Source organism: Scleropages formosus, chromosome 20, assembly GCF_900964775.1.
Source record: "Scleropages formosus chromosome 20, fSclFor1.1, whole genome shotgun sequence".
In the NCBI taxonomy this organism is placed as follows: domain Eukaryota; kingdom Metazoa; phylum Chordata; class Actinopteri; order Osteoglossiformes; family Osteoglossidae; genus Scleropages; species Scleropages formosus.
In genome coordinates this window covers 8,873,078-8,895,509 of record NC_041825.1, presented here as the reverse complement: position 1 = coordinate 8,895,509, position 22,432 = coordinate 8,873,078, and the positions used below count along the sequence as shown (strand labels likewise).

General features: G+C 43.1%; 2 protein-coding genes across 5 annotated transcripts in view; one reads left to right on the top strand and one right to left on the bottom strand.

Moving 5' to 3' along the window:
- Positions 1–717: 717 nt before the first annotated feature.
- gtf3c1 (general transcription factor IIIC subunit 1) lies at positions 718–20,899 on the top strand. Its single transcript, XM_018739968.2, has 37 exons — positions 718–1,064; positions 1,865–2,080; positions 2,597–2,773; positions 2,879–3,022; positions 3,419–3,515; positions 3,603–3,726; positions 4,184–4,345; positions 4,524–4,639; positions 4,741–5,107; positions 5,188–5,381; positions 5,508–5,638; positions 5,868–6,021; positions 6,600–6,703; positions 6,800–6,972; positions 7,129–7,407; positions 7,487–7,632; positions 8,861–8,958; positions 9,044–9,140; positions 9,269–9,446; positions 9,615–9,744; positions 9,831–9,966; positions 10,086–10,170; positions 10,251–10,418; positions 10,520–10,674; positions 11,967–12,109; positions 12,565–12,646; positions 12,956–13,068; positions 13,169–13,228; positions 13,307–13,400; positions 14,471–14,643; positions 15,528–15,821; positions 16,754–17,001; positions 17,109–17,395; positions 17,816–18,224; positions 18,905–18,944; positions 19,187–19,400; positions 20,212–20,899. Exons 1-37 carry the CDS (start codon positions 844–846, stop codon positions 20,431–20,433), a joined length of 6,231 nt encoding a protein of 2,076 aa, XP_018595484.1. The 5' UTR covers positions 718–843; the 3' UTR covers positions 20,434–20,899.
- Positions 20,897–22,432, bottom strand: part of LOC108926953 (SEC14-like protein 5) — a 28,595-nt gene continuing 27,059 nt past the window's right edge. For all 4 annotated transcript variants that reach the window (XM_029247067.1, XM_029247068.1, XM_029247066.1 and 1 more), the window contains one exon: positions 20,897–22,308. In XM_029247067.1, coding sequence (XP_029102900.1) covers positions 22,203–22,308 — 106 coding nt within the window. In that variant the 3' untranslated portion in view covers positions 20,897–22,202. The remainder of the gene's footprint in view (positions 22,309–22,432) is intronic.

Here is a 22,432-nt window from a genome sequence, read left to right as displayed (position 1 = left end):
CAACATTAAATTAATGATTAAAACAAAGGTGAAAGGGAAAAAAAAATCGCTGAGCGCGAGACCTTTACTACTACTAATTCCCGTCAACGCATTTCGAAAAAAACGTCTTCAGAATATGCCTACGTTTCATATATTTCTCTGGAGTGACAGGAGATATTTATCTATTTATTTGTTTACATGTCCGTACATTTATGTCGTCGCAACACCATTGAAACACAGCAGTAAGCGTAAAAAAAAAAAAAAGCTTCCTGAAGACCCCCCGCCAAAAAAAAAAAAACAACGAGTGATTGGTGCCATTTTGCGCACTGAATGTTGGAAGCCCGCGCAAACGCAGCGCGAACGAAAAAGCCTGAGTTTGTTGTGTGTGTCGGGGGGGTGACGTCACGGTCTGAAAGAAAAAAAAAAAAACAGTCCTAATGTCAATAAACGACACTAACTCTCAATTTCTGGACACAAAACGGCACAAACGTGTCGTTAACGGATCGCTCTGTTTTTTCATTTTCTGCTGTGTGTTGGGCGGCCAACTTCACGGAGCTGTTTGAGAAGCAAAGATTCTATCGGTGCCGGTGAAGCGGAGAACCTGCAGAAATCGCCGTAGTGGCGCAGCGCCGCCGCTTTCCCTCCAGTCCGAGAGGTGGCAGCAGCGAGCTCACCCGGCACTCCCCACCCTCCCGCGCTGCGCGCGCACGAGCAAGCCGACCAAAGCGGAAGCGCAAATGACGTCTCGCGGAGTGCAGTGTTTACCGCGCTGTCCGGTGTAACATCATGTTAACTAAATGCTGTCGCAGACTCGCGAGGCTCTACTTAACCGCTAAAGTCGTTTGATACTGACTTTGCAGCGCGATGGACGCCCTGGAGATGCTTGTGGATGAAGTAGCTTTGGAGGGTTTGGATGGGATAACGATTCCGTCGCTATGGATCCGTTTGGAACACAGAGTCCCCAAATTCCCCCTGAAAACGGACCCCCCGACGAAGGAGCTCCTCTGGAGAGCTTTGCTCTGCAACCGAGACATGGAGTTCTACGAGTTACCGCAGGAGAGGCCGCCTGTTGTGTTCTTTGATAGGTGACTGTTGTTAGACAGACTGGTTTATTATTTATTATTTTTTTTTACATTTATTATTGACGGTATGTTTACTATAAAGTGTTCGGATTCTTTCATTTATTATTTATCCATTTATATTTTTTACTTAAGCAGCTTCAACTTGCTTGGGGTGAATTTTGAATACCTTGCTTGCTCAAAGGTATGGGGGGATTCGAACCTACAACCTTTGGATCCACAGGCAGTGGCTGTAACCACTATAGTGACGTCACGGTCTGAAAAAAAAAAAACAGCACAGGAAGAGAAAGAGCTGGATGCAGACATGTGACTCTATATCTAGTGCAGTCAATTTGTCTCATTCCACCATATGAACCAGGATACATTGCATGAGTAGCTGTGTAAAGGTTTATCCATTATTCAGCTGTTTATACGTTTAATAATTTATCGTGCACTTAATTTTTACTGAGCTAGCCTTTGTCCGAGACAGCTCAAATGTTAGTCGGCTTTTTGATGAATTACCCGTTCATGCAGCGGGGTATGTTACTGTATCGATTACATTTACATACATTTATTCATTTAGCAGATGCTTTTTTCCAAAGCGATGCACATCTGATAGAAAATACAATTTGTTAATTACATTAGTAAGTGCCTTGATCAAGAGTAGTGCAGGAGGAGTTGAAATTTGAACTCGTTTTGTTCAGCTGTACCCTGGACGTAGCTACGTTTCCCACTCTGTCCCTTCTTCATGTTGTTCTTTTCTGTTTAAATGTGGTTTATTGTAATGCTTAGTACTGGTGTGTGACCACAAGTGTCCCCCCCCACAGGTTTGCAGAAGTTGACCCAGAAACGGGTGTCCAGGAGATCCGGAAGTTGACCCCATCTGTGGAATCCAAGGATATTTATCCTGTTAATGTGATTCACCAGGACAAAAATGGCATCCAGGGTTCCTGTCTGTTCTTGAAAGAGCGAAAAAGCATCACTGATCTCATCAGGACAAAAGACCTCAAACCATCTTACACGCTAGAGGATGCTTTCAAACGGTGACTTTTTTTTTTGTTTTGTCTAATAAAATAGCCTTCAAAGAATTAGGAGTGGGATTTGAACCAAGAACCTTCAACTTTCAAGGTGATAATGATAAATGCTACACTACTTCTGACCCCGAGCTGCAATGTATCCCAGCTGGAGTAAAAGAACAATACCATTGGAATGGCACTTAATTCTGCATGACTCTGCTTCCTGTCAAAAGAAACTGCTTTGTTTCTTACTTGCAGACTTTTGTGACAGCATGTGTCGTACTAGTTACATTGGTCACCTTGAAATCAAAAGATCTAGGTTTGAATCCCATCTCCTGATGCAGTATCTTTGAGAAAGGTGCTTGCACTGCATTCATACGGTGAAATGCAACTGTATAAATGGAAAATCATTCTAAGTAGCTTAACATAGCAATAATTTTTGGAGAAAATTGACAGCTAAGTGAAATAAATAAATGTACCCCTGTTTTTCCTGCTGTCACCACTGCAGGTTTTCGAGTTGTTTCTGTTGTAAAATTCTTCCAGGTGGGAGCATAAACTGGTTGTGGTGGCCTCCCAGGAAGTCCGCTACAGGTCTCTCATAGGTTTGGAGGGCGATCCTGAACTAAAGCTGAATGACTACTCTTACTGCATCCTGGAGCGACTGGGCAGAGCCCGATGGCAGGGAGAGCTTCAGAGAGACCTGCACAGCCGAGCCTTCAAGTACCTTTCCTTCCCCTTCTTCCCTGTCAACATTCAACTCTTAGGAAAGATATGGTTATGTGACCGTGTTTGCGTTACACTGTGGTTGTGTTTTCAAACTACCAGGACCGATGCAGGCAAAATGCACTACATGAGGAGGTCCCTGGACAACCACGGTCTGATCACCCATCAGTCACACGTGATTCGCCAGCCAACTGGTCCTCAGCAGTATTCAATCCTCCTCCTGCTGAAGAGGTTTCATGTGGACCGGTGAGGGAATGCAGGTCATGGGTTGTTCCTGGTAGCATAGTGGCAGAAATGCAGACATATCCCTGGAAGGTTCCTCTTTCAAGTCCCTGTAATAGTACCTTTTGAGCAAGATTCTTAACCTTAATGGTTTTAGCATAAACATTCAGTTGTATTCCAGGCGAAAATAGTAATTTGTTCAGTGTCTGAAACAATTCTGCAAATATTCTGAGCAATATTTATAAATGCTTTGCTGCTTGCTTGCTTTATTTTCACCTGCAGTATTCTGATAGTGTATTGGAAACATTGTGGATTTAAATCACTTCTATCACACAAAGTATTACCGTATTTCACTGTGTGAAACCAACATGTTTTTCTCTTCTCTGAATCATTTAAATGTATTTTTAAAATCTGTTTTAGGAGAAACAAGTATGACATCCTGATGGAAAAAACATCAAAACTTTTATCCACCTGTCCAGGCAACACTGCTGTAATGATCAACCTGAGAGATCAGTTGGTAAGATACAACCGTTTCAAGTATTGCATGTATTTTGAAGACATTTGTTTGAAACAAAAATAAGAAGCCTGAATTTTTCTCCACCAGCAACTTAATGAGGGAACTTTCAAGCGAGTGTACCAGTACATGATGGCAGCCAAGCTTGTTCAGATTGTCAATGTCCCACTCCAAAAGCTAAACCCTGACGCAGGTCCATGCAAAACCAAGAAAGGTACCTTCCACACGTGATCATATTCATGATTAATAATCACTTATTCTGCTCTAAGTGTTACAAATGGGCACACACCCACACAGTAAACCTATAAAATACATTTTAGTACAGAGGACTCCTAGCCATCAAGGACTCCATGCCACCCTGGCTGAACGAAAGAGCACATTCGGCAATACACTGGTCCATTTGTGCTGTTCCAAAGAGTTTCAAACAGTCCTTGGGCTCTATACCAAATCTTACTGTTGGGGTTGTGACCTTTTAGTTTCCAAGTGGTACTGAGCTCTCTGTAACTTTTTATCTTCTTACTTATTTGAAGCCACTATTTTTTTGGACAATTTATGTATTTCTGCGTTACTCCAGTGTCTTTTGTCACTGTTATGTGTGTGCCGCTGTGGCCTTGTGCAATTTCTTTCTGGATCAGTACAGTTTTTATATCTGTCTGTCCATGTATTAATAGGAAAAGACATCATGGTGCGATGTCTGAAGCTCCTTAAAAATTCAGAGAAAAATGAAGAAGACGACGACGAAGACAACAACGAAGAGGACAGCAGCAGGAAACCACCTCAGTCCGAGAGCCGTGTAATGGAGCGAGACACTGTGACGAATGCCTATGAGATAGGTGTGACTGTGCTCCATTCGTGTTGACATTCAAATGACAGCACACTGCTCAATGCCGATGCAGAAAATGAATGCTCCAAACTTAAAGATTTTCTCATATACTTCAACGGATTTGGGGATGTTTTGTAGTTGTGTCCATTTTTGCTTGAATCTTGGGATATCATTTGATTGCTTTCCAGTGATATCCAGTGGAACAAGAGGAATATCACAGTCTGCTCTCAGAGGACGCATGAATGTTGGAAAGCTAGAGGGACGCATGATATGCCGTCTTATGGAGCGAAATCACATGATAAAGGTAGGACAGAGTTTATTTAAAAAACAAAAAAAACACTGCAATCTGTTCCTGGGGCAAAAACTGCTTTGAGGTAGTCTTACTGATTTATATGTTCACCAAAGGGCTTCATGGAGGATGAGGGACGGCAGCGAACCACCAAGTACATCAGTAAGATCTTTGTTGAGCAGAGCGAACTGAACCAGCAGTTTGCTAAGGAGAAGGCGCGCAGCGAGCAGCTCATGACGGGAGCGACAGCCGAGCTGGGCCAAACAGATGTAGATAGCCCTTTGCATGCTGCGGGCAAGTCGCAGTTGCATTCTGGGCTTCATTTCCAGGAGCCGGTCAAGGGAGCACCTCAGGAGCAGCAAACGCATAAAACTAAGTCCCTGAAGCCCAGCATCAAGATGCAGAAGGAAGATCTCAGCAAAAAGAGCATGTGCAAAGAGTCCAAACTGAATGTTGACATAAAACACTCAACTCCCATTAAGGGTGCGTGGATGAGCTTGGTTGGCTTTTGGGAGGGCAGCATGAAGCCTCTTGTCACATTCAGATTCTCACCTCTCTTTCAGAAAAAAGTTTGCCTGCCTTAACAATGGCAGAGGAAGTGGTGGAGAAACTGCAGAGTGACAGCATAAGCGTGATGCAGGAAGAGACCAGCTTTGACATGGATGCGTCAGACCAGACAACGAATGTCAGTAGCTTCAACACATCTACTGATAATGAGGCCACTGTCACTGTTATTGAAGAACTTCTCAGCCACAAGGTTTTCTCTTATTTCTCTTCTTCATCTGTGTTACTGCAAAAACAGTTTCAGATTTTCTCAAAATATAAATTGATTGTCTATGGCCGCACTTTTTTTTTCTGTGATGAGACTTCAATGTCGTCGTAGGGAGCGAGGCCCCCGAAGACGTCAGGTGCTGTGCACATCGAGAAGCGTCATCAGACGTACAGGCTCCTCAAGAGAAAGAACCTCATCATCGAAACAGTTCGCAACCTCAAGGTTATTGAGAGCTTGTACACGTAAGTGATCGTTTTCTTTCCTTCAGAATGATGAAGAGAAACTGTGCTGCTTGGGTGGGTCTTTGAATCCTGTTTCGGTGGAACTGGTGTGGAAAAGGTGACCAGTTTCTGAATGCAGTTCCAGTGCTGTGAAGGCTTTCAGGGACTGTCCGTCCATATGGAACATTTTGCATTCTGCACTGTCTCTTGTGGGCCTCTTTGGAAGTGTTTAACAGTATACATTTTTCAGAGTACAGAAGATGATCATGGATGAGGAGAAACAGGATGGAGTGTCCACCAAATGCTGCAAGAAGTCAATTCTAAGACTGTTGAGTAGCCTCGCCAGAGAAGGAGTGCTGAAACTGTTCCGCACAACTGTCATCCAAGATGGTGTCAGCAAAAAGGTACAATAACTGTGGCTTTGCAGACTGACGGTACCAGTTTAAATGTGTCAGAATACAGAAGAATTCTGTTATGGCAGCTGATAGTGTAGTGCATAGAGCTACTGCCTTTGGATCTGAAGGGCACAGCTTCAAATCCTACCTGCTCCTGTAGTGCCCTTGAGCAAGGTACTTTCCCTTAATTTTTCCAGTAAAAAGGAGTTACCCAGGTTTATAAGTGGATAAATTGCAGGTAGTTTCAGAGTGCAAGGTGCTTTGGCAAAAAGCATTGGCTAAGTAAATAATACATTTAGCTGTTTTGGGACACAGATAAGCAACCTAAACTAAAGTTACTGACAGTTCGTTAGCAGTGAATGCAGTCAGCCAGCGGTTGAAACTGTGCCCTCCTTTTATTTCTTTTATCTCTTTCCTTTTTCTTATTTTTATATTCTTGTCTAAATGTGAATTTTACTTGCAGTGTGATTCAGTGTCTGTCAGTGTTGTAAGTATGCTGCTGTACCCTCGCACAGTTTCCATTGGGGATAAAAAAAAAGTGTCCATCTATTCTATATAATTTAATTGATGTGTGTACTTTTTTCCAGGTTGAGTTTGTGGTCCATCCCTCCATCACCCCAGATGATCCACTGGTCCGAAGTGCCATTGAACAAATTAGATTTCGCATATCGAGTTCCACCGCAGCACTCCGGTGAGTTATTTGTCACATTGGAAAGCAGGCAATATACCCTGAGTTTCAGTACTAAGTAGGAGCATCTTTCTATGTCCTGCCTCCTTTATCTAATAGGATCAAAGCAGCCCAAGCTACGCAGGAGACAGCGACGGACAAGGAGGCGCAAGAAGTGGAAAAAAATGAAAACATCGAAAAAGGACCAGGCTCTGGTTCTCCCAAAAACCAAAGAAGCAAAACAGATGAGATGATGGGAGTCCAGCAGCTTAAAGGCTTTAAGCCTTCAATTGGTAGATATTAAGATATCCCTGAGCATTCCTAAACACTGTTTTAATTACTTGTGAATAAGAAAATGGCACACAAGTCCATTTTTAATGTGAAGAATCAAAAAGCCATTATGTAATTAGTCATTTTTGTAGACTGTTTAACATTTGTTCTCTCTGTAGTACCAGGTCTTGGACGATCCCTTGGCTTTCTGCCTAAAATTCCTCGACTGAAGGTAGTACATTCGTTCCTGTGGTACCTCATTTATGGCCATCCCTTGAGGAGGACCTCTGGACAGAGCAAGGGGACAGAGGAGGATGGATCAGAACCTGTGCACAGTGAGGAAGGCAGTCACAAGGCAGCGCAGGACAAGATGTTTCATCAGGAGGCTGCATCAAACAGTGTACTTAAGGAGAACACTTCCTTGGACGCTAAAGTAGCAGAGTTTGAAACTCAAAGAGGTACTAAGACTGGTAACCCTGGTGGTTTCATGTTTTCTTTGTAGCCTTTGCCACGTTTGATTCTATGCTGTTTTAATAGTGTATGCGGACGAACCTACCTGGAGAAGGTATATTCCACCCACACCCCTGCACCGAGAGTTTGGCTACGGATGGGCTCTCACCAGCGACATTCTCCTCTCTCTCCCTCTTTCCATCTTTGTGCAGATCATACAAGTCAGCTATAAGGTAATTTTACAGCAGTGTGGAAAGTAGGCAAAGAAGGCAGAAGGTGACAAGATGTGGGGGAGCTCATGGGGTTAGCAGCAAGTAGCATAGTAGTTAAAGCTGTTGCCTTGCATTTCAAGGATCTAGGATCAAATTTCTGCTCCAGCTGTAGTACCCTTGAGCAAGGTGCTTATCCTGCATTGCTCCAGTACAAACTACCCAGCTGTACAAATGAATAAATCATTGTGAGGTGATTAACATTGTAAGTTGCTTTGGAGAGACATCTGAATGAGTTAAGTAAATTAATAGTGACAGCTGGTAGTGTAGTGGTTAGAGCTGCTGCCTTTGGACCCAAAGGTTGCAGATTTGAATCTCAACTCCATCTGTAGTACTCTTGAGCAAGGTACTTACCCTAAGTGCTCCAGTAAAATGACTCAGCTATATAAATGGGTAGATAACTGTAAGTAGCTTAACATTGTAAGTTGCTTTGGAGAAAGGCATCACCTGAATGAATAAATGTGATGTAAATAAATAAAATGGTGAGCTTACCATTTGTGCAACTGGCAGTAACTTCACATGATGTGGCTTCCCTGCTGGGTTGCAGATGTGAGTTCAGTGATGCATTGCCATTGAAGATAGCACACCAAGCAGTGAATTTCAATAAGATGAATTGATAATTTGTCCTACTGCTTAAATCAGTGTTCACATCTGAAATGACCAAGGTTCTCTGCTCCCTGGAGTGTTTACAGTGGCAGGTTTTTAATTACGTAGCATAGTCTGGATTTGTTAAAGTGGAAGATAAAGTTGAGGGAGAGGGCTTTGTTATGGCAAAAGTGATCAAATGCATACATGGGGCCTCCCTTCCCCTTAGCTGGTTAGGGCTTCCTTCATGAAGCTTGTGCTCCAATTCACAGCGCTCATATCACAAGAAGACACAAAAAAATATAGTTGCTCATTTTCAACAGTCAACTAAACTGCTACCAGTGCATCTGGGATAGCAAATGTGGTGACCCATTGTAACATCTCTTCAGAGTAAATTCATATTCCCGTTACCTTGGTTTCTTGTACCTGCAGAACTGTGGGTTTTGTGATGGAACATAACCAAGTTTTTGGGAATTTTTCCCCAATTGTTTCCCATTTTTTTTGGGAAGTGATACGGGTTATTGAAGTTTCCAGTCAACATGTTGCAGCAACGATGATGGTTTCTAATATTTACTGATGTGTAGTTCTCTCTTCTGACTGGCACAAGGTGGATGACCTGGAAACGTACCTCAATGATCCCCTAAAGCAACACTATCTCATCAGGTTCTTGCCAAGCCAAATAAAGAAGCAACTTCTGTATAAAAGGTAGGATACCACTGCGTTTCAGATAATACTTGGATCCAGCCAGTGGTCTGAGCAGCCCATTTATTCACTTTACTTGTTTCTGCAGGAGGTACATATTTAGCTTTTATGAAAGCATGCAGCGATTGTGCTACATGGGACTACTGCAGTTTGGACCAATTGAAAAATTTCAAGACAAAGATCAGGTTATTTTTTTTCTTGCAAATTCATAAACACAGATGAAGAAGTAGTTATAACTGTAGTGTAGATTTTAATTGTTGTGCTGTAGGTGTACATGTGAATGATGCTGTGTTGCTGTGCTCTTCTCACACAGGTCTTTGTCTACTTGAAGACAAAGGCCACTATTGTGGACACCACCACTTGTGAGCCCCATTATAATTTGGCCATGTCAAGTCGTCCGTTTGAGCATCGATTTTACGTATTCAACACGACTCAGGATGTGGAGAATTACTGGTTCGACTTGCAGTGTGTCTGCCTGAACACACCTTTAGGTACACTCTCAAACATCAGCATTCCTTCTGCTCAAATAGAAAGCTTAGCTTCAGTGACATTCTTATTTTTATTGCTTTTTAGCTTCTTTTAATAGTCTTTTATTTCAAGTCTTTTCCCCAACCTGTGAAGTGTCTGAACAGTAGTGAACATTATCCCTCCATACCCAGGTGTGATAAGATTCCCTCGTACGAAGTCTGCCTCAGGGCAGGGGGACGAGGAGGAGGAGGCCAAACTCCCTCCTTCTGCCGAGCCAGAGAGGCCAGAGCAGCGGTACGCGCGGCTGGCGTACACACTCAGGTGGGTTTCCCTGAATGCTGGAGGCTCACTGTGCCCCCTATGTGGTGGTGGCTTGAGCCTGATGGATATTAGCTCTTTCCTGGCAGGGGAAGCCGGGAGGTGTCAGACAATGGTGTTACTCCTGGGGATGGACAGGGTGCAGGAGGTCTGGACTCATGCTTCTTTGCTCATCTCAAGCGCAACTGGATATGGACCAGCTACCTGCTCAGCAAAGCCAAAAAAGTAATTATCCCCCAAAAAAAACAGTGTAGGCATTGTGATTTTTATTTATTATGTTGACTGAACTGATACCTACAGTATCGTGTTGATTTACCTTGATCCCCACGCCCCCCCCTTTCCAGACGGACAATACTTTAGAATCCAGTCCCACTCTTCGGCTGAAAAACCTTCTCAAAAAACACCCTCTTCCCCTCTCCATGTGTGGAGGTGAGTGGCAGCCTTTCCCAGGACCTCTCCAGACTTTAAATGTGCAGTTTTAGACACATGTGTTTCCATTCCCCTCTCAGCTGGCAAAGTGAGCAGCATCAGAGACTCCACACTCCTGCCGGTGGTGGAAGAGGACATTCAGATAACCACTGAGCCCAGTGAAAGGAACAACTATGTTGTGGGTGGCAAAAAACGGAAACGCAAGAGGCTGAAGGCTGTGGCAAAGCCATCCAAGAAGAAGAGGAAAGGTGAGGAGGGACTGCGTTCCATAATAGGCGTGTTCGTGTAGCAGGGAGAAGTGGTTCATTGCTAAGATAGCCCCCCCCCCCCCCCCCATGTGGTTCCTCAGTGGGTGCGGTGAAGAAGCACACACGACTCCCATTCCACGATGAGGCTGATCGGAGCGCTCTGGAGAGGATGACGCGCCTTCGAGTCATCTGGACAGTACAGGAGGACAGTCTTCTCATGTTGTGCCGTGTTGCAAGCCACTTCCTCAACCGCAAGGCAAGGCACTGGGACGCTCTGCCTGTGACTTGTGCCTGTCATTGCCTGTAGGCACGTGCAGCGCATAATGACCTCCCTGCTGCTTGCGCACTTTTTCATTAGCCCAGTAATGTGTTTGGTTTACCTTTCGTACTGTTAATGGGGTTACTATAGAGGCATAACTGTAAATTACATACACAGAAATTCCAAAATTTATTGTGCCGAAAGTACTTTAGTAACTGATTGTAAACAAAAATGCCGTTAATATCAGACCTTTAAATACAGAAAAAGAGCTGCTTGTATAAGTTAAATACAGATAAATAATGCCACTATTTTTCTCATATGCATTACTCAGGTAGAATCCTATGGCAATGACATAAATATTGAATACATACATGATAGATCTAGAGGGTAATGGGGATATTTACAAACGCATAGAATAAGAACTAGATCCAATTCAGAAGCTTCGAAGGAGAGGGGGGTTTGTTCCATCAACTCGGCCATGATTATTGCACATTTCCTGCAGAGCTTCACCACCCAGTAATTTAAAGCAATGCTGTGATTATTTTACATGTTTCTGAGACAGTGTTTGAATTTTATTGGGATCAGATGCATTTAAAGTGCATTGCATGGAAGTCTTCGTCTAATGACTGGGTATATCTGATTATGTCAGAAACTGCATGGTGCAAATTGTGCGATCTTCAAAAAAAAAAAAAGAAAACTAATGAATTACCCAAAATTTAGTTGTATCACATTTGTGGAGTAGATTAATATACACAAATAGAAAAAAAATACTAAATTTCAAAACAGCTGCTTTTTAAAAGAAACACAAGAAATAGCTAATTATTTAGAACAATTTGACACATGCCTGAATCTGTCATTTTTATAGTTTCAGATGTTTGAGAAGTACATACAAACACACGCACACACAGTGTTTGAAACCGCTTGTCCCAAGCAGGGTCGCGGCGAACAAGAGCCTAACCCGGCAACACAGGATGCGAGGGGGGAGGGGACTGGACACCAGTCCGTCGCAAGGCACCCCAAGAAGGACTTCCAATAGATACTACGTAGTGTTATCAGCCCACACACCTTATTCACCGTGGTGACTTACACTGCTAGATACACTACTTACAATGGGTCACTCATCCATACATCAGTGGAACACACTCTCTGTCACTCACACACACTAATGAGTGAGCCTGACTATATGATACAATCAGTAGAAGAGTATAGGGTATGGAGGGATAATGGAAGTCTCTCTAGGGCTCAGGGTGGAGGAGTTTCCGTTTTTCTATTTGATTTTGTGTCATCAGATTAAGAAGCCATTCGTCCCGTGGCAAGTGGTGCGAGACCTCCTTCATGCCCAGTTTGAGGAGTCCCTGGACAAGACCTCCTTATCTGTCGGTCGGCGGTCCCGCTATATCATGAAAAACCCACAGACTAACCTCAATTTCAAGTAGGTTTGGCGAGTTTTGGAGTTCATGTTAATTTATTTATTGTTTTAATCCAGCACAGAGTCAGTCACAAAAGCACACAGGTAGAAACGCCAAAAAAATGAAAATATGTGCACAAACATAGGATTGAGGGCTCATGGTCAACAGGTTACAGTTTATCACAGATATGATTATGTAGCACTTTCTCATAAGTTCCACACGGGTGTTCATACATTCCAGAATTCTTTAGAATTGTCATGCAAATCAAATTTCAGTTTTTCAAGTGAGAGCAACTTAAACACCTTGGTCATCCTCATGTTTACAGTGGGAACTTCTGGCGGAGACCACAGTTCTTTATTTATAATGATTTTCAAATGTCAACCTCAATGCAAATATAAGCTCATCTGTATCAGCAGTTAATTTGGTTGCTAGTAAGCATCTTTAAACTTGTGTTAATTTCTTTTTTCTTTGTATGTAGAATATGCCTGGCAGAGGTGTACCAAGACAAAGACCTCATTGAGAATTTTCAGAACCGGAAGAATAACTATGACAACCCAGAGGTAGGACTAATGTACCGACTTTGGAAAAAATAAGCCTGGGGTTTTTGAAAAGGTACACATTGTAGGATATTTATTTACACATTATTCTGATTAAACTTAATTTCTGCAGAATTAAGGTTGCAGTAGTAGAGTGTTTTGACAGTCACAAGTATTATTCTATTCTGAGTCCCTCCCATCTGTTGCCGTGGCAGTTCTCTGAATATGTAGTGCATGAAAGCTTTGTTGTGTTGGAGCAGAAAAGTGATTATTCTTTCCTCCTTGCAAACCCCTTAATACATTAACTAAGGAAACATTTTGTCGACATTGCAGGTCTGTGCATCCGAGTTCAAGGAGTTTGTTGCTGTCTTGAGGCAGAAGTTCAGTTCGGTTTCAGACGACCGCGGCTTGCGTATCCCAGACACCAAAGAGGAACTCTTCGGAAGGTATTCGAGGACCACTATTCAGATGTGCTGTTTCAGAATGCAGTGTGCTTTGGAGTGCATTGCGTGAAGTTGTCAGTGAACACCTGTGATCACCACGCAGGTTCAAGGTGTATGCAATTGGAGAAAATGCAGAGGAGAGCAGGACAGACATCCTCACCAGGTACTGTCGCATTATGTGTAGCTGATATTCCAGTTTGGTATCCAATGCCAGTCTGACCTGCAGCTCTTCTGATTGCAGCCTTGAAGATATCCACTCTCTGGTTCTTAATAACCTCATCCAGAGCACACTGGTGCTGTCCAACTCACAGATGAAAAGCTCTCTCTCCTTCCAGGTGAGGCATTAGACAGCAACAGGTCCCACCCTCAAAGCAGAAATGCTCAGGACTTTATTACCGTGGGGACTTTGATTCTGCGGACCACTGGATAGTCAGCCCCCTCATCTAGTATTTCACATCAAAAGCAGTTTGTAATTTACATATGTTCATTTAGATGATGATTAAAAAAAGACTTATGATGTTACTCTAACTACAATTATTTACCCATTTGTACAGCTGAGCGATTTTACTGGAGGAGTTTGAGAAAATACCTTTGTGTCCAAAGGCAGCAGCTCTACGCTACTAGTAATGTATCCTCTAAAAACCTGCAAGGCAACAGTCCCTGGAGACCCGATTTATGAATTTCTCTTAAGTCCACATAAGTCTGAATGTTGAGTGTCACAAGGGCAGTTGGTGGTGTAGGGTACACGGTGGCACAGCAGGTAGCACTGTTGTATCAACGCCTGAGCGGTGCGAGAGGCTGTGGCTTCAATCCCCGTTCAGTCTGTGTGGAGTTTGCATGTTTTCTCTATGCTTGTGTGGGTTTCCTTGCACAGTCCAAAGACATGCTGTTCAGGCAGACTGGTGACTCTGTCACTCCTAGTGTGTCAGTGACGGGGAGAGTGTGTTTCACTAATGTACGGATGAGTAACTTATTGTAAGTAGTGTATCTAGCAGTGTAAGTCACCTTGGTGAATAAGGTATGTGAGCTGATAACACTACGTTGGAAGTTACATTGGAGAAAAGCATCTGCTGAGTGAAGTAATGTAAATGTAGTGGTTAGAGCTGCTGCCTTGAAATCCCTGGTCCTGCTGTACTGCCCTCAATCAAGGTTCTTAGCCTGACTCTGGTAAGGATTACCCATCAGTATAAATGGGTAAATCAGTGTCAGAAGCTTAACAGTTTTTATTGCTTTTAAAGGAAAAAAAACACCAGCCAGCCGAATAATTATAACTCAAAGTCTTGAAAAAATTGCCTTATAACCAAAAGTGGATCCATCTTGCATTACTTGTTCTATAGTTGCGAGCACAAAAAAGACATACATGTGCTGTGTAGCCATTTCAGTTTCAGCCTCTCTGTTTTCCCAGACCTTCCACGTGTACAACAAGTACAAGCAGACAGTTCTGGAGACGGCTTTTCTGAAGTGTCAGAAGCGGGGGCTGGTCAACCGGCGACGCGTCAGCAAGTCCTTTGGGCCCAAGAAGAGCCGCGGGCTGCCCTTCCTACCCATGTCCTACCAGCTCTCTCAGACCTATTTCAGGTGCGATGGCTGTTATGCGATGACTCGCGTGTCTTCTTAAAGGAAATATTTTCCATTTACATTTATTTATATTTATTCATTTAGCAGACGCTTTTGTGAAAAGCGACGTACATCTCGAATATACATACATAAATACATTTACACACAAGCAATGCCTTCAACAAGTAGTCATCCCTGAGATATACCCACTACGGTTACAAGAATTTGACTTTACAAGGAGTTTGATTTAAAACCGTACTTGTGCTTACAGGGCATTTCTTCATCTTTACGAGGCCTGAATTGGGATTTTATTTGAAAAATTTACGGATATTCATTTAACAGATGCTTTCCCAAAGTGACTTACAATGATTATGAAGTAGTATTTAACTGAAGCCTTTATCTAAGGTGACTTACAATTTTAAATACACTAAACTTTTCGACAGTCGTTCACCCGTTTGTACAGCAGAGCTGCGTAGCACGCGTTCACACGCTAAGGGCAATTTTGGGAAGTTCCTCCCATCTTGCTGTTCTTCCAGAAACAGAGGCCAGATCTGTGTCATGCTAAAGATATTGTCAAAAAATGATGAAAATGGTACTTGTATTAACTGCTATATTAAGCTAATTTAATGTCAGACATTAAAGTTTTGAAAGTAGGGTTGTGGTTAAAGGTACAAAATAAAATGAAAGTTACTGCAGTGTTTAGATCTGTAAGGGCAGTTCAGTACCAAGCTTCTTACTGTAGTGCAGCTACAACGTGAATGTAGATCCAAAAGAAAAAATTCCCCAGCATTTGTCCTGAAACTGTGACCTCATTTGCCGCTACAGAGCTAGAGATCATCACACGCTTCAGGTTCAGGGGCTGCTTTAGGTGTCTTACACTGGGAAACTGTCGCTTCTCTCTCCAGGTGCTTCTCTTGGCGCTTTCCCACCAGCACTTGCACAGAGGCCTTCGAGTTCCTGGAGACTTTGCAGCACGCAGGCAGGGAGGACAGACCCAACGTCTTCCTCTTCCAGGACCAAGAGGGAGAGCAGCTGCCAGCAGAACCCGACACAGTGCTCTTCTCTCTGGACTCTGCCGGAGGTGCCTGCGTTGCCAGCCTGAGCCTCATGATGATGGGCCTGCTGTCCGTGGAACTGTCCATTCCTGAGCACATAGTAGTGGTGGACAGCACCCTAGTGGACAACGAGGTGGTGAAGAGGTACTTGCAGTGCATGTCACCTTTCTGCATTTATACAGTAGCGCTGTCGTTCATCGGTGCAAGACCAGACTTTGGGTGACTGGATGTCGGAATGATTGGACAGTCCAGTGCAACACGATGTTGTTTTTTAAATGTGTTTTCCAGAATTAAGAAAAAGTTGGTAAATAAGTAAAGTAAAAATTAAATAATAAAAAAACTTAAATATTTATTTAGCGCGCACACATTTTCTGAACCGCCTGTCCCATACGGGGTCACGGGGAACCGGAGCCTACCCGACAACACAGGGCCATTTGAATATTCATAGTGATGATCAAGCATACAGCTCTCAAAATGTGACATAAAGGTACTTTTTTGGAAAAGTAGAATTTTAACTAATTGTCTTATTCTTTGCACCAGCATCCTCCCTCTCGCTTGGATCATAACATTTTTCTCCGTAGTGGCAGGATGCCTGGTGAAATGAAATATGATTTGTGGAAAAAATTACTTGATATTTCAAGTGATTGATACATACAGCTGTAAATACACTCCAGCTGGTAGCGTAGTGGTTAGAGTTGGACCCGAAGGTCGCAGGTTCGAGCCTCGCCTCCAGCTGTAGTACCTTTGAGCAAGGTACTTGCTCTAAATTGCTCCAGTAAAGTTACCCAGGTTAAATGGATAAACAGTTTTAAGCACCTTAACATTGTAAATCAGTTTGAAGAAAAGCGTCAGTTAATGAATAAATTTAAAATACATAATTCAAAAAATATTTTATTAGAATTTAAAAATAAACTGGTGTGTAACGATGCTGACTACAATGTCATAATTATTACGTATTTAAGATACGTACATGACAGTTTCTTTTAGCAAATTTTGAGCTGTGAATCAGTGTTGAGTTTTCGGAGGGGTTTCTGCCGCTCAGAACTCGGAGCAGTTAGTGTTGTCTTTTGTCTTAGCATTTCAAAGGATGTGACAGAGGAAGACGACGAGGAAGAGGAGGTAGATGAGGCCGACGGGAGGAAGAAGATCGAGGTTAAAGCCAGGCAGGCCTCCCACACGAACTACCTGCTGATGCGTGGATATTGTGTCCCTGGCATTGTCAGCTTGCGCAACCTCAACACCAACGATAACATTGTGGTGAACTCGTGCGCCATGCGGCTGAAGCTGCGGAAGAGCCCGTCACACCAGCTCTTCTCCAGTGCCGGTAAGTCAGACGTGGCTGGAAAAATCCAGCGCAGTCTCCTTTCAGTCGTGAAAAGGAGTGCAGTCATCATGCGCTCATCTCTCTGTGACTTCCCTCTTCTGTCTCAGGTGGCAACGTGTTGGATGACTCGCGCCGGGGGGAGGCCTGCCTGCCCACCAGCTTCACTCGGCTGCTGCGGCCGTGCCAGGACGCCGGGCGCCTGGAGCGCTTCAGCAGCTGGTGCATCCACCGGTGCAGCTACAGTGCCGAGGACCTGCAAGCTGTGCTGGAGGTCAGCGGCACCATCGAGAGTGCTGATGTCTTTGGCTGTGACCGGATGGAGCTCGCTCAGACCTTCTCCCGCTTGGAGGAGGTGCAGGATGGCAGGACTAGGACCTTGTGGCAGTATCTTGATGTGAGTACCTACACCTGTGCTGGGTGGAAATACACTGTATGGTGATAGAGGATTATAGCGATGATGGATAACTTGCAGCTCCAGCAGGAAACGTTTCTATTTTGAAGCTAAAATCACTAATGAGTCAGTAATAAAGGAGAATACTCATCATCATAAGAGAGTATCAACATTTATTTATATGTTAACATTGGATGTGTGACGTCACATTGAATGTGCAAAATTAAGTATTCTGTGTTTGAGTGTTGTCCTTTATTATGTATTTCTAATTTCTTCCCATACCCTTAGTGCCATGAATTTATTTTGTTGTGGCTTTGTGTGAAATTGTAATATTGATTCCTGAAGTCAGCTGGAACATTGTAATATTCTCCTCTGCATGCCTTAATTACACTTGTAGAACTTTTAGTGGGTATTTTTGTTCAGGACTTGATCAGCTTGGAAGAGGTGCTGGAGGCTGGGGGGACATCGGTGCGATATGTGGCTGTGAAGTCCGCTGACCCGTGGCTCATTCACGCCCCCGAGGCGCTCCGAATGAAGAGCAGGGCCGTCCAGCCACATCAGGCTTTGCCCAGGAAGAGGACCAAGGAGTCCATGGGAGAGGAGGACGAACATGAGGTACAAGCTCTGAATATACCCAAAAGACCGGCTCTGGAAAGTGATGTCCAAGAAGTGACAAAAACAGAGCTTCAAGGAGAGGAGAAGACAGAGCCTGAAGAATACACAGCGACATCATCATCATCAGCATTAGCATCACCATCAGCATCTCCTGTTAATGATCATCCTGCTCAACTGGCTGAGTCAAAGTTGGCTTCTTTGGACTCAAGAAGTGAAGGTGAGAATAATTCCTAAATTCTCCTTGATGGTTTGACATTTGAAACCTATGCAATGTTGTATGTCGCTTCGGAGAAATGAATAAATGGAGTGTGAATAAATGTAAACACAGGTTTTTTAAGGTATGTGCAGTATCAGACAAAAGTTTTGAGTAGACTTTCTGGAAACCAGTCTTTTCACAAGACATTTGGTTGTTATAATTCTTCTTTTATATTTAATTGATGCTTTTGTCTAGAATGAATTACAATAAAGCTGCTTAGAATTATCTACCTATTCACACCACAGAGCAACACACACACACAAAGGACAATTAAGTGTGACAAGTTCACCTGAAATATCTCTTTGGCCTGTGCGTGGAAACTCACATGAAGGGGGTGCTGCAGACAAGGAAACGACACGCAGATGGAGCCAGGTTCGAATCCATGTCTGAACCCATAGGCCCAGAGAGGCACCAGCGCTACTCGCTTTGCCGCCGCACCAGCACTCGGTTCTTAGTTTAAGCCGGAAGTAAGACGGTGTCTTTCCAGGTCTTTTGCAGCAGTCCCCAGAGATGCAGTTTGTCCTTTTCAGGTATTGCTCACACTTTTGTCTGGTACTGTATTTTTGCACATCTCTAAATGTCAGTAAGTGTCTGAAAAGCCTTTTGTTTAGCTGCTGACTCAGCTGTTCATTTGCACACAGATAACGATAAAGGCTGCTCTGCCGCAAAGGTGGATGACAGGTAAGCATTGTGTTCACCTTTATGCATCATTAACATTGTATGTGTGCTGCAACAGTCTTAAAGTATAATTTAGAAAAAGCGTGCACCAAAACTATTCTCATATTGTGATTTTATTATATATACTGTATATTAAATGTACTGCATGTAGCATTTGGAATGGATCTGTTGAACCTGTGTAAACAGTAAAATTTCAACAGTGAATTGGATACCTTTCATGAATGCAGCATCTCCACTCTGAGCAGGCCTGAAGACGTTGGTGGGAGCGTGACGGATAGCGTGAGCTTCGTCAGCCGGCCTTGGCGCATCGTTGACGGGAGTCTTAACAAGCCGGTGTGCAAGGGCATGCTGGAAGCCCTGCTGTTCCACATCATGACCAAGCCTGGAATCCCCGAGCCAATGCTCATGGAGCACTACAGGGGTGTCCTGCAGCCCGTGGTTCTCCTGGACCTTCTGCAGGTAATTGCATCCTCGCTACATTGTGCCTGGATAATTAATCCCTGTTCAACTCTCATCTTTGTCATAATACAGGTGGTCCTTGGCTTGATGGCCATTCCATTAACCTTATATTATTTTCAAGCCCCAACATTTGGTCGTAATGTCTGACAACCCCTCTACCTGCTGTATGAGAAATTTGTCTGGTCACACTGCCATATTTCTTGTTTTGGCCTGTGATTTCCTTCCAGGTATTTTAATTAAAACTACTAGCAAGTGAAAAAGTGAGTGTTCTGATGGTGCAAAAAAAGTGGAAAAAGATACATTTAGAACATGAAACTATACTGTACTCTATTATTGTTCTAGTATTTTTTAACATGACTGTAAAAATGTTAAAGCCCTTTTATACAACATAGTATTCGTGCGTGTTAATATATCCTTAAGTATAAGGGGATTTGCAACTTAAGACGGGGTTCCATTCCAGCCACCTCGTCGTAAGTTGAGGACCAGCTGTACTTTAAAAGCCTTTAGTAATGACATGGTACCAACCAGGGATCAGACAATGTTATTTCAGGCTGCACATCTGAGCGGCACATATTTTTTCCCTTGTTAAATCATTACTTGCATGATATTGCTGTCTGTGTCTTACTCATTTGTACTAAGGGGGTAAAATACTTTTTTTTTTTTTTCCTATGAGTAAATCACTTTGGGTTGTTTCTATTACAGTACTAGAACACAGTCCCTAACCACTGCAAAAATCATGTCTTTAGTCCAGAGGAAAATCGGGGTAAGTTTGTAGCGAACCTCCACTTTTTATGGCTTCTTCACTTCCCAGGCACTAGAAGACATGGGCTGCGTGCACAAGAGGTACATGGCAGGGCGGCCCAGAGCTTCGCTGTTTTCCACACCCCAGGTACCAGAGGTGAAAGAATGTGTGAAAGTGAATGAGAACGGCACCCCGTTCTATGAGCCATCTGTGGACTGCTGTCTGCGGCTGGGTAAGGTCTTCCCTCATGAGGCCAACTGGAACAAATGGGTCCAGTTTGCACATTCCTAAATTGGGACAAGCTGGGGCTCTGGTACAGTGTTATGCCTCCCTCATTTTTTTATTTTATGTATGAGTTGTACTTTTGATGTGAATACTTATGGCTCTGTACAATTTTTTTTTTGTGTGTAATTAAAAGTAAATTAGTTGATCATGACCACATTATTTTGCTAAATAATTGACACTGGGTTTTATTTACAATTTGTTTATTTTACAGATGTAACAAACATTTCCTGTACATTCCAAAGTTCAGAAATATTTTGTTCTCATGAGACAACCTTATTCTCAGGGCAGTTCTGAATAACAACCTACTGTACTAGTGTTCAAAACTCACCTGTAGTCCTTAATGTTTAATGAATAAAGTTAATCTGAGACCCTATAGCCACAGGTGAGTTACACATTTTAGAAAAAGTACTGACAAATAACTTAGTCCTTTGAACAATAATCACCACTCTTACAGTCTTGAAAATGGGGGGGGGGGGGGGGGGAGTTTTTTTCCAACCTGTCGAAGGAGCCTTAATGTGCTTCTTTGTGTGTGAGGATAATTTAATATGTACAATTTATTATGGCATTCATTCCAAGTTGGTTTTTCTTTTAACCTTTATTCTAACATTTTTCTTCCACTTAAGGCAGTTTAAAAAAAAAAAAAAAACAGCTCCTGGCTCAAGTTCTCAACTTTACATTAGTGCATCAGCTGTGCTTTGTCAATATTGCTTATATAAAAAGCCCTTTACTACCCCTTTCATTCTTTCTTTTACATTCCATTTTCCAAAACACCACTACTTAGAGTGAATATGGCTTTAAATCACAAAAGCATTCAGTGTACACAAACATATGCAGCCCATCAACTCTGTTACTAAACACTGACAATATTAATATTGTTTGCATCTAATTTTGCAGCTGTTTTGGAGGTAGTTTCATCAATGTGACAAAGTGGAACTCGTCTCAGTCCGGTAGTGTGATGTAGTGGCGCCCTCTCTTTTCAGACTCAGAAAAATGTGAGAATACCTACTGACGCTGACAGCCTCAGTATTTTACTTTTACTGCAGAGCCCTTTGGTCCTGCCCCTCTGTCACATACACTGATGGGAGAAACTGCTGTGTGCTCATTTGCAAGAGCGCTTTAGGTCTTGAAGTGAACCCCTTGAACTCTTTCAGTTATTCCATGCAAAGTGCTTTTGCAAAATTAAGTCTTCAATGCACTGTTTTTCTCTTTCAGCATTTTTCTGTTTCTGTACATGCTACTGAAACATGACAGAATATGACAATGTGCTTCTGTTTTGTTTTCAGTGAAATTACACATGGAAATGGCTATTGTCCACTGCTCTTAAAAGGCCTTGCTGTAGGGACTGGCCCTCGATACACTACCCCTCTTCGGCATATTGCCATGTTATGTGTGTATGAACACTGAGTTGCTCAGCATAGGTATTAAAACACCACTAGCCCTATCTGTTATTATACAACCAAAAATACGCAGCAATCGCTGCCAGTAAGAATCTAAGGTTATATTCAAGACATGGGTATCTCTCCTGCTTCTCTGGAGGTCAGATATGTGTATGTAATCATTAATCTTAAGAGTTTAAGAAAAACAGTAGCTGAAATGCACATCTGCTGTCCCTGGACTGTTTCTGTAAAGTGACACTCTTGTTTGTTCTCGGGGTTATATAGCCCTTAAAATGTGTGTTTGTGCAGAAACTATGTACATCTCAAAAGTGTGGCGTAGACTTCCGTGTGCGTCTGTGTACGTATGGCTCATGCTGCAGCGGCCTCCATTTCTGTGGACTACCTGGAGACGAGGGAGCTGCTCTGGGACTGGCTGGAGGACGTGGTCCCGCCACTCAGCTGGGAGAAGCCGCTGTGACACGACTCCAGGCTGGTCATGGATCCCCTGCAGCAAACGCACACAGCTCTTCTCAGATGAGGGTCTCTCCCATCAGCCCACACCCAAAACTCTGGTGCAGGAATGGACATGTGCAGTCCAATTTAGTGCACCACACCAGGTCTATGTACAA